The 11,824-nt window shown below is 38.2% G+C and overlaps 1 protein-coding gene across 1 annotated transcript; it reads left to right on the top strand.

Moving 5' to 3' along the window:
* The first annotated feature begins 1,792 nt into the window (after positions 1 to 1,792).
* On the top strand, positions 1,793 to 11,225 carry LOC100537765 (ras-related C3 botulinum toxin substrate 1-like). Its single transcript, XM_068217898.2, has 4 exons — positions 1,793 to 1,929; positions 5,904 to 5,966; positions 6,103 to 6,262; positions 9,791 to 11,225. Exons 1-4 carry the CDS (start codon positions 1,837 to 1,839, stop codon positions 9,919 to 9,921), a joined length of 447 nt encoding a protein of 148 aa, XP_068073999.1. The 5' UTR covers positions 1,793 to 1,836; the 3' UTR covers positions 9,922 to 11,225.
* The last annotated feature ends 599 nt before the right edge of the window (positions 11,226 to 11,824 follow it).

Here is an 11,824-nt window from a genome sequence, read left to right as displayed (position 1 = left end):
GCCAGCCCCACACAGGAGGAAACTGAGCTTCATTTGCACATGACTCCCTGCGCTAACGCTTGTCTCTCTCTGTCTCTCCCACAGCCGAATCCAGCTCGTGACCGATCCAACACCATACCTCTCACCAGTCTTCACCATCTCCCCGGAGCACTTGAGCACGCACCCTTAAGAAGAGCACTCATTCACCCCATTACACTTGTAAATAAAGCACCCTCCGGGGCATTGTTTGTAACATCATCTAACTGTGGTTGTGTTTTCCCTCTGCCTCGCTACAATATATATATATATATATATATATATATATATACACACACTGTATATGACACTTTTTATTTTTGTGTGTTTATATATATATATATATATATGTGTGTGTGTGTGTGTGTGTGTGTATATATATATATATATATATATATATATATATATATATTTTTTTTTTTATTTATTTGAGTGTATTGCCAAAGATTATTTGTAAATTATTTATTTATAATGACTATTATTAAATGTAATTCTCTGATTGGCTTGTTGGTTGAATACATCAAATCATGCTAAATCTGTTGTGTTATGAGTGCAACACTGTTCATATTTGATTTAATTACACATCAATGTAAAATTCAGTTTTTGAGAATTTTATGAGCCTCATTTTGGGCTTCAAGGCAATGAGCGCAAAAGCAGTTTCCAGCATAGTGTCAATAACCTCCAGGCCTTCATTTGACTGACAATTGAACACAAAGCCAGTCTAATAAAGGAAAAATGAATGAAATACATGCAGCAATAAAGGCAATTATGGAGCTGGATACAGAACAATTGTTAGTCCGCACGAAGGTTCTATTAGTGATACCTATTGTTTAAAAAATAAATAATCATAATATTATCATAATATTAATAAATATCGCTGCAAGCAGCAATTGTGGGGCCAAGCAATCCAGAGGCCGAATGACAAAGCAGTCCAGAGGCCATGAGCAGTAAGCTCTATAGAGCAGCAGATCAAGTGAAACAATGAGTTCTCAATATGTTTTAAGTTCATTCAAATGGAAATCTAAGCAAAAACAAAAATTTGACAAATTTACTGGTTTATAACTTGTGACCAGTAGGTGGTGCTGCTACCAAGTTTATGTAATGTGGTCAGTGTGGATGACAATGACACACATTAAGTTTTATGTCAATAAGTTTAAGCTTTGCAGATACAGCCTCAGATGCGGTTTAGCATTGTACCAGCACACTTGTTGGTGCAGTAAACAAAAACCGTATTGCCTATTAACACAAAATTTATAACTTTTTTGTAAACAAGCTTTGAAGATTATGCGGGTCAAATTTTGTGAAAATTTGGACCAATGGCCAGAGAAGAGAAGTTCGAAAAAGTACGTTTTTGAACAAATTCAAAATGGCAGACAGAAAGCTTTGGCAATTGTAGGCCCTTTCACACAGTGATACCGGTAAATATCCGGAAAATTTCCGGAACGACTCTACCGGTATATTCAAAAAAGCGCTGTTCACACAGGCGAGGGCCTGAATCTTGAAGATTCAGATATTGGTCTTTAAAAGTCTTAAATTTGACTTTATGAAACTTGCAGAAACCCTATTTAATGTGAAGATTTAAATAGTATTGAATTTAAAAAATCCTTTACACCTTGAATGTTTCAGTTTGTTTTATTTAGGCTCTGTTTATATAGTTTAACACAGCGGTTCTAGTTCTAGTGCTCTTTTTCTTTTAGTATTTTAAGTTGTTTCTCTCCATAAAAATAGCAAGGGAAGCTGCCATGGTGTTAAAACGCTGATTAATGCTGAGCCTTGCTTTGCCTTTCAAATCACAGATTTGATAATTATTCTGCGAATGTGATGGTGGATGGGAAACCGGTGAATCTGGGCCTGTGGGATACAGCAGGACAGGAGGATTACGACAGACTTCGCCCTCTCTCTTACCCTCAGACGGTGAGAGCACAAACCTGCAGACATGACTTTTTCTATCTTAGCTACCAACCAATGTGTTTCTAACCAAACATTTATTAACAAAGTTTTTGCAAAGTAAAATGCCATGTCTTACAAATGAAATAACTTCATGTAACAAAGTATATCATCTTAAAAAAAAAAAATAATAATACATTTTATTTGTATAGCACTTTTCCAACATACATGCAACTCAAAGTGCCTCACAAACAACAACAACAAAAAAGCATTAAAATAGACCACACAATCTTGTCACATATACTCGGATAAAAGCATTCATGTACACAAAATACAAGCATATATCCACATGATCACACACACAAAAGTCCTTACATATGCAAGCACACACCATACATACACACATAAACCTACAACAATATAGATAAAATGCGTACACCTTACAAACTTGTGTATTCATACGCAATTTTAAAAAGATGTGTCTTAAGACGCTTTTTAAAAACATGAATACTAGGGGATTCTTTCACTTCAAGAGGGAGACAGTTCCAAATTTCTGGAGCATAATGGCTAAAAGAAGTGCCGCCAGATCGCATCAGGTTTACAGAGTAAAATTCTAAAAGTCCAGCGCTAGAAGAGCGTAGCAAACGGTTTGGATTATATTTTGATAAACAGTCGGAAATGTAGGAAGGTGTCATGTTGTGTAGTGCTTTATAAACCAATAAAGTAATCTTAAAATCTATTCTTTGGTGCGCAGGTAGCCAGTGTAATTCTATTAATCATCTCTCGTTTCTTTAATTTCATTAAAACTCTGGCTGCTGCATTTTGTATCAGTTGCATCTTCATTATAGAACCCTTAGGTAAACCAGTATAAATAGCATTGCAATAATCAAACCGAGAGAAAATAAAAGCATGAATTAATTTCTTGGCATCATCAAAAGATTGGAAAGAACGAATTTTGGCAATATTTCTTAAATGATAAAAACAAGTTTTTGTAACTTGATTAATTTGAGAGTCAAAATTAAAATCACAATCGAAAATAACACCCAGGTTCCTTAATTCTTTTTTGGATTGTAAACCTAAAGAACACAATTCTGCTTCAGTCCTCTCTCGCTCAGGTTTTTTGCCCACACTAAGAATTTCAGTTTTCTCTTTATTCAACTTTAAAAAATTAGCAGTCATCCATTGTACAATATTGGATATGCAGTCGGACAAATTTTTCATCACAGCAGTGTCTCTGCGAACAATGAACAGTGACGACTACATGGCATTTTTAATTGCATTAAATTAGTTTAAGCAATAATTACAGAGTATGTGTTTGTACGTTAAAAAATGATGAGTTATTCTAAAGCTTTTGCTGTCACATTTTACAATAAGGTTTCATTAGTTGATGGTAGTAGTTGTATTTATTATGAATGAACAATTGTTGTTCGGCATTTATTAGTCATAGTTCAACATTTACTAATGGATTATTGATGAACTAACAATGAACAACTTACCAATGTTAACAAAGGTGAGCAAATACTGTATTAAATGTTTGCTTTTGTCCTCTTAGTAAATGTATGACCTAATGCAACATTCTTGTAAAGTGTTGCCACTTTTGCTTTCACAAACTATTTTAAGACTGTTGGAATGAGGAAAATCAGTTTGCTCATCTCTTCCTTTAATATAAGCATATGTGTCTTTTAAATACACTGTCACTTCTAAAAACAAAGTATCATCATGTTTTGTGCATTACTGGCAGAGCAGTAAAACCAGTCTCTATGTAGTAGTGTGTCTTTTGAACCAAGCCATCGAAGCTCATGAGAATAAAGAGTCATGCTGGATGTATTGTTGATGTAGAAATTGCATGACAAATCAGGCTTCTGTTTGCAGGGAATACAACATCGATTTGGTCCAAGTGTTGCTTTCAGATGAAGAGTTTAAAAATTTGCGCTGCTTTGTGAGTGTTGTGGCTTTTTAGACCAATATTAAGAAGTAAAGTGGAGAGGCAAAGAGTGGACATTTCCATTACAATATTATTTTATTACAATAGTTGCAGTAGTTGTAATATTTTGTTGGTTTAATGGATCACTAATCTCACATGATATTTGAATCATGGGTCGGACCATTTTTCAGATCAGCAAAAAGAAGAAGAGGAGACTAATGTGATGGATTTTGTTTAAATAACTATATTAATAAAATAACTTCAAGAACATGGATGTCAAACTTAATTCCTAGAGGGCCGCAGCCCTGCACAGTTTAATTCCAACCCTGATTAAACACACCTGATCAAACTAATTGAGTGCTTCAGGCTTGTTTGAAACTCACAGGTAAGTGTGTTGAAACAGGGTTGGAACTTAATGGGGTATATGCCGAGCTAAAGTGTTTCCCATGCTGATACACTTCCGGTGACCTGTTATTGTGATTTATTTTTTTATTTTTTATTTTTCCATTTAATATGGTTACTTTTAAAGCATCGATGTTGTAATGTAATTCAAATACAATCAGTTAAACAGACTTTGGCATCCATTTAGTTGCTCAAGCGTATAACGAGACAAAAAGCCGTTTGCTCGCACGCGCCCGTCAGAATCAGCAGGTTAGTGCAGAAGCTCCATTGAATATACTGGGGTAAAATAAATGCTCATATTATAAAGACATGGCGGAGAAAATGTAATTTACTGCAGTGCTTCTTGTACAATCTGAGTCCCACTTTATATCGGATATCACTCAGCCAGTGGAGATCGCAGATTTTTAAAGAAAACAGACCTTAAACGCGCCGATTTTGCAATGGCATACAGTTCGCCGGAAACGATTAACCCAGGATACTGGCAAATTAAAAGTCCTATTAGCATGCTTCAGCATATACCCTATTGTGCAGGGCTGCAGTCCTTTAGGAATTGAGTTTGACATCCCTGTTCTAGAACCTGTGATTTTTTTTTTTTTTTTTTATTAATTAATTAATTAAGAAATAACCGGCTGAATAAATACAATTCAATAATAAAATATTCAATACTCCGTTATAAAGTGCAGCATGTGAAAATACGCTACGCTTGCTGATAATGTGAAATGTATAATTAAACGCATCTTTATATTAGTTATTATTTAGTCTGTTTATATTATTTATTTTCAATGAATAATTCAATAACTCACAAAGACCATATTTCATTACTAGATTAACCATTTACTGGTTGAAAAGATTAAAGACTGAATCTTTCTCAGTCAAATGCAGATTTGAATGCACCACATTGAAGGATTAATGAACATAAGCAAGTCACAGTCATTAATAATTAAGATTGCGTGGGTGTTTGAATCAAGATGTTGATCTTTTAGCGATTAATTGTGCAGCTATACACAATGCATTAATGCTGTCTAAGCAAGTAGAAGTGAGAGAAAACCCTTTTAATACCCTAAAGCCTGGTTTATACTTCTGCGTCAAGTGACCGGCGTAACCCACGGTGCACGCAATGCATGTAGCTGTGCATTTATACTTCTGCGCGCTGTCTCTGTCGGTCTGCATTAACACTTCCGAAACGCTAGTTGGCAGTGAAGTGTTAATGCTCCTCTGTGTCGAGTTTCTTCGCTGGTGTTTTGTTTTTCCTGAACGCTTCCTGAATGTACAAGTGGCTCAAACTCGCTCATTTTGAGGCAGGAACCGGCGGACGTGCAACAACTTTAGCTATGAGGTAAACACAAAACAAAACTTTCCATCCGGAGCTCCTCAACGGGACTCCACACTTGTAAACAGTCGCTCCATCGGGCTCGCCATTCGCACGGGTCTCTGTCCCGCCCAGACTCTTCAGTGATACCAAGCCGACCAATCACAGAGCTTGCGCTACGCGTGGTTGCAACGTGTAGTTACATTTTTGGAGAGGTGCACGTCAGCAACGCCGACAGCCACGGCGAAGGGCTATGCGTCAGCACCGTAGCATACGCCGGCGTTTGACGCAGAAGTATAAATCAGCCTTAAATGTGGAAACGCTGCCATTGCTCAGTAGTTCAACGTGAATGCTTTTCTCTCACAGGACGTGTTCCTCATCTGCTTCTCTCTCGTGAGTCCTGCCTCTTTCGAGAACGTCCGTGCAAAGGTGAGCTCTTTTCATCCCCATAGCAGGCGGTAGAATAAACATCAGGCATTGGAGCTTTCGTTTTTTGATTAACAGCTTGACGTTCAGTGCAGTGCTGGATGTTTTAACAATGGGACATGTTGCCTCGTGTGTTTAGTGGTATCCAGAAGTGAGACATCACTGTCAAACCACTCCCATCATCCTGGTGGGAACTAAGCTTGATCTGAGAGACGACAAGGACACCATTGAGAAGCTGAAGGAGAAGAAGCTCACTCCCATCACCTACCCTCAGGGCCTGGCCATGGCCAAAGAGATCGGTAGGTGGATCTAAAATTTCAAACTTATTTTCATTGGGGGCCATTTTAAGCATTACGGCTGCCCTCAAAGAGGCAGCTATAACTGTAAGAGAATACAGTAAAAATACACGTTTCTTTCCCAGAATTTCTCTGTTGTAATTGGGAGATCACAATAATTATCCCCGAAAGAAGCCAAAGCAAACACTAGCAGATTACTATAGTATAAATACAGCACTACAACATACAAGAGAGATCAATTTCGAATATTACTCACCAATTTTATAATGTTTTAATCAGCTGTACTTTGCAGTTTACGCTGAGGACTTATTATGGGGTCTCTGTCGCCATTATGTGGCTGAACGTCAACCATCAATTTCTTTGCTCTGCTGATGCTGATGAATCTTCGAAATTATAAACGTAAAAAAAGGCATTTATATTTATAAATAAACTACACCGTTGCGATCCAAACAACTACATCCTTGCCTAAAAAAAAAAACTTAAAAGTACATTATGTTGTCCAACAGCTGCAATATTTGTCAAACTGTAGAGTTTATTCCTCTGCTTGTCATGCGGGTGGAGTTATGCACAAGACACAAAATACAAAATACACGTTTCTTCCCAAGTGGGAAAACCACCAACATTCAAGAGTGCATGACTATATGCTGTCATGGCTTTGCAATCAAACAATGTCATTATGAAAAACAGCAATGAAAATAACGAAAGGGTAGTAAATTAGAACAGTACACAAGGGTTAAGCACCATCTAACGTCAGTGAGTCATTTTTCACGCTTACACAGCTCATCGTCATTGAACATTTCTTGGGTGTGAAAGTGGAAAAAACTTCCACTAAGTGGTACGGTTCAGTACACTTTTTATGGCTGTTTCCACGGTCAAAGAGTACCTAAAAGCGAACCGTACCGTACCACTTTTTTTCAGCACCCCTTGCAAACTGTACTAAGGGTACCAATAGCGGAGCTAGATGCGCAGCTGAATGCTATTGGTTTACAGAGATATGTCATTCGCTCACGCAACAAGCCAGAATGTAAACAAAGGAACCGCCATTTTTAAAAACACAGCCGAGAGATCTTTTACAGCGTAAATATATATATATATATATATATATATATATATAATAACGAGCCATGGTCGCCCGGGCTTAAACAAACCTTGTCGTCGTCTTGATGAACAGCCACAAAGCCAAGAAGAAGAGCAGATTTTACCCTGTGCCTCGTAGTTTTTTATGAGTCAGTCTGAAGCGCGAGCGATTTCACTTTCTTGTTTGTGCTCGCCATGCATCTATATCTAAAAAGACAAACTTCTTGAGCTGAAGATAATAACGTGACTATTGACGTGCTTTTGAAAACCCGATCCTGTTAGACAATGGCAAATGGAGAGTGAAGCGCGAAACCGCAAAGGAGAAACCGGAAAAAAAGGAGCACGTTATTTTTTCAGCTAACGTGAACAAACTGCCATGTTTAGGGCCTTTAGAGGACTGCATTCCTATGGCTGTACTGTGGGACCTGACCAGATTTCTTGCGCCGCAGGAATAAATTTCCGAATAAATCTCTGTAACATTATATCTGTGATTTCCTCATTCTTACAGTGCTCAAGACTGTTACACATGCTAAATGCATGACCAGTGTTTTCTGGACGTGCTTTTTTTCTCCACACAGTCTGTGCACGCATCATCTGCATAACCAGGGTGTCTGTAGGGTCCTAAAAATAGAAGTATTAAATGTATATGCTGTTGTGTCATCACTTATATTGCAAGTCATATCTCTCCGGCCCCTCATTTGAGATGCTCTTCATGAGCTGGCCCCCATGACAAACGAATTGAATAGCCCTGCCATAGAGCAAAACAGACGGCAAAATGGGATAATGCAAGTTTGCGTACTCCTGGTTGGAGAAAGACAAGTTTAAACATTGGCTGAAACCTGAAAACAACCATGTAATTTATTCATTCAAGGTTTGTTTCTTCCGAGCTTATCGGAGTTCTGTTGCACGATTGTGCTCCATTCATTTATTTAACTACAACTGTTTATTAGCATCTGTTTATTAAGTTAAAGGTTTGATTCTGATTAGAACTTGAAGTCTTAAAATATTCTGAGAATGTCTTTAAAAAGTCCTTAAAAGGTATTGAAATTTTCTTTTGTATTCCTGCATATACCCTGATAACAGTCCTCAGAGCGGGCTTTATTAAAGGGCCATGAAACCACCTCGTTTACCTTGTTTTCACACCTCTACTTTGGAAAAAGTCAGAAAAGTGGGCGTGTCCAGCTTTGTTTAGTGGGGAGTGTCGGAGGAAGAAAAGAGGCTTGGTATGGGAGTGTCTATTTGGGCGCGCTAAATTTCAGAGTCAAAACACACACCCAACAGCGGACAATGTGACTGTGTTTACATGGACATCTGTAGTCGAATTATTTGCCAAATTATTAAATGGTGGACTTTAACTGCAGTTTGGCTCTTTCATTCAGGGAATTCATTAATGTCCCTCCCGACAAACGAGATATTTGATTCGAGGATCTGCTCTAAGCGTGTATTTTTCATGCAATGTTTGATACCGCACGGCGAATGAGAGACTCAGCATTTCCCGGAAACTTAGATGCACACGGCAGGTAGCGTCAGAAAGCCGCGTGTGGTATTCCGGTCACAAAATCCAACACGAGGTTATAGTTTGGTTGTAACTGTTAGTGCTAACTATTGCACTCGGTGCAATAGTTTGTTTGATACGAATAAAATATGAACTGAATAAACAAAGAGCACTGGTCGCTCACTTACCAAATCTGTAGAGACAGGACAATCACCAGCAACTAGAGCCGCGTCTTTATTTAGAGGAGACTACAAGCGAATCTGGATCTCAGCGTTTGCAGATGAGAACAGCTCTCAGGTAAACAATAATCCTCCTTAGACACGTAAGTTATTGTTGTCGAGCGTCGCGTACACTGTAATCCACGCGTGAGTCTGCGCTCTCACAGAGAGAAAAAGAAAACGAAACTTAACGGCAGCAAACTATAAAAGCAACACTTCACGCTTGTTTTGCCAACACAACGTGGCGTCTTTGCCGTCTACACTCTGACAGTAATGAATATTAATGAAGTTGCACAATAGAGTGTGCTGATTGGTTTGAACCAAGCCTTACTCATGCATTAATGCATCACACTGTAAGACGTAATAAGACTCACTCTGGCACAGACGTCCAGTCTGCACGCTGGAATACACGCTATTATGTCATGGCCGTGACGCAGCTTCAAAAATTCATTTCAAACAGGAAGTACGAATTTGCTTGAAATAACGCAAAAACAACCAATTTACACTTTTTAGTGAAATATAGGTGTCCTAATAGTGTTTTTAGCAGTGTGGGACACATATACGATTGTCAACAGCTCAAAAAATGTGTTTTGGTGTTTCGTGACCCTTTAACATGGGAGAGCAAAGTGAAGATGCGCTGTCCTTTAGCTTGCCTTAGAAAATAGTCAGTTTACTGTTAGGAAACCCACATCAGTCAAGTCTGATGTATGAGAGTCTTGATGTTTGTTTGTTTGTGTTCAGGGGCAGTGAAGTATCTGGAATGCTCGGCACTCACACAGCGTGGCCTGAAGACGGTGTTTGATGAGGCCATCCGGGCCGTCCTGTGCCCTCCACCCGTCAAGAAGAGGAAGAGGAAATGCTCCCTGCTGTAGTCTTGAGGAAACACCGCTGTGATCCAAACTGTATTCCTAAGAGGAGAAGTGAGAAACGACACCGCAGTTTCCTTTTTCACTTCCCTCACTGTAATTATACCAGTACAACTTTATACCTTCACAAACAAATGTTATCAATATTATCGATAGATGTAGTAAGAATTATCCCCAACGACCGACACTACAGGACGACCTGCGGCCTTTGACTATTGGATGTTAACGTTCAGTTCTTGAAGTTGGTTCCTTCCATTGAGAACCCACAATGTTTGTTTACAGTCTTTGTTTGAAAGGAATGAAGATCTTGCCAAACAGCACTACATTAGGATGGGGCAGCATCACGCGTACTGATTTGTAACCCCTAAAGGGCAGCGATCATTTGGCGAACTAGAGCTAACGGTTGAAGCCGGTGAGTTTTCAGTGAAGGCTTCTATCTCATGCCTGTTTCTGAAACATGCGGTTCTGTTAATGGAAGGATGAAGAGTCTGAACTGATGTTTATCGGTTTTCATTATGTCTCTGCACACTATTTGCCATTTGTTTAGGGAGTTTATCCTGTAATGAACATGAACGTCCTGGCCACGTTTCACTTTTGAGTTGTAAAAAAATGATTTTGCTTTTTTAGAAACAGTTTCATGACTATTAAATCTCTTTTACTTTATTTCTTGACTATGTATATTAGGGCTGGGCGATATCACGATAAGTATTTTCCATATTGAACAATAACGGTTGTATTTCAATATAAGTTGTTAATGCTTCCAGATTTAAAGGAGCACTCTAATAATAGCTATGTTTCCATCCAAAAATGCAAATTAACTTTGTGCAAAACTGGATTATCGATAAAAGACGTGCGAATAAAGCTGCATTTCCGAGTCAAAGGGAATAAAATTGTCACTTCCTCACTAGCTGGCGCCAAATATCAAAACTATAAACAGAATTTGCTGCGATAGGAGAAGCTTTGTCAATCTTTTCTAAATTTAATAAATGATTTATGCCTCAGAAGACAATCCTGACACGCAGTGAACGCGATTTAAGGCGTAAGACGCAAAACACAGACGCTCTTGATTCTGGAAGTAATTAATAATATAATAATACTGAAACAGTTAAGGCATTTTAGAATGACCAAAACAAGATTTCAGATGTTTTACAAAGTACTCAGCCTGCTGGTTTATCCATTAACAAATTTTTATCATCACATATTCTCTTATATCAAAATCACATGACCGTTTTTAATGCACATACTGGAATTTGTGTGATTTAAAAGTGTTTCCATCGTAGGTTATGTGCATGTTCTCTTATCGAATAAAAAGTTTATCCTACTCAGTTACGCACATGTTTTTGTATGCGCATTTTCAAAATTTATGCCACTTTGGCGTTTCTATCAACCGTTTTTTTATGCACATCTCCAAAATGAGCATAAATAGGTGGATGGAAATGTAGCCAATGACTGAAGCCACAAAAATTAGAGGGTCCATTAAATGGCACAACATATTTTCGATTTGCAGAAAATCCAATCTCTGATATGATACTGAGCCTGTATTTGTCACAACACTGTTACATGCAGTGAAACTGGACCCCTCTGACCCTATTACATGCAGTGAAACTGGACCCCTCCGAACATATTGCTACAATCGCTACGAAAAAAGCCAAAGCAAACACTAGCAGATTACTATGGTATAAATGCAGCACTACAACATACAAGAAAGATCAATTTAGAATATCACCAATTTTATAATGATTTGTTCAGCTGTAGTTGGAAATTTACGCTGAGCTTTTCTCCATTAAGGACTTATTATGGGATCTCTGCCGCCATCTTGTGGCAGAACGTCAACCATCAATTTCGTTACTCTGCTAATGGCGTGCTAAATCTCCGAAAACAAAACGTTTAAAAAAGGCATTTATATTTA

Source organism: Danio rerio, chromosome 3 (genome assembly GCF_049306965.1).
Source record: "Danio rerio strain Tuebingen ecotype United States chromosome 3, GRCz12tu, whole genome shotgun sequence".
In the NCBI taxonomy this organism is placed as follows: Eukaryota; Metazoa; Chordata; class Actinopteri; order Cypriniformes; family Danionidae; genus Danio; species Danio rerio.
The sequence above is the reverse complement of the archived record's forward strand: the minus strand, read 5'-3'. Positions and strand labels throughout refer to the sequence as shown.

Excerpts from the sequence above, each read along its gene's own strand:
- LOC100537765 (XM_068217898.2), top strand. The coding sequence starts at position 1,837 with ATGGTGGATGGGAAACCGGTGAATCTGGGCCTGTGGGATACAGCAGGA. Across the intron at positions 1,930-5,903 it reads CTCTCTCTTACCCTCAGACG|GACGTGTTCCTCATCTGCTT; the intron begins GTGAGAGCACAA and ends TTTCTCTCACAG. Across the intron at positions 5,967-6,102 it reads TCGAGAACGTCCGTGCAAAG|TGGTATCCAGAAGTGAGACA; the intron begins GTGAGCTCTTTT and ends TCGTGTGTTTAG.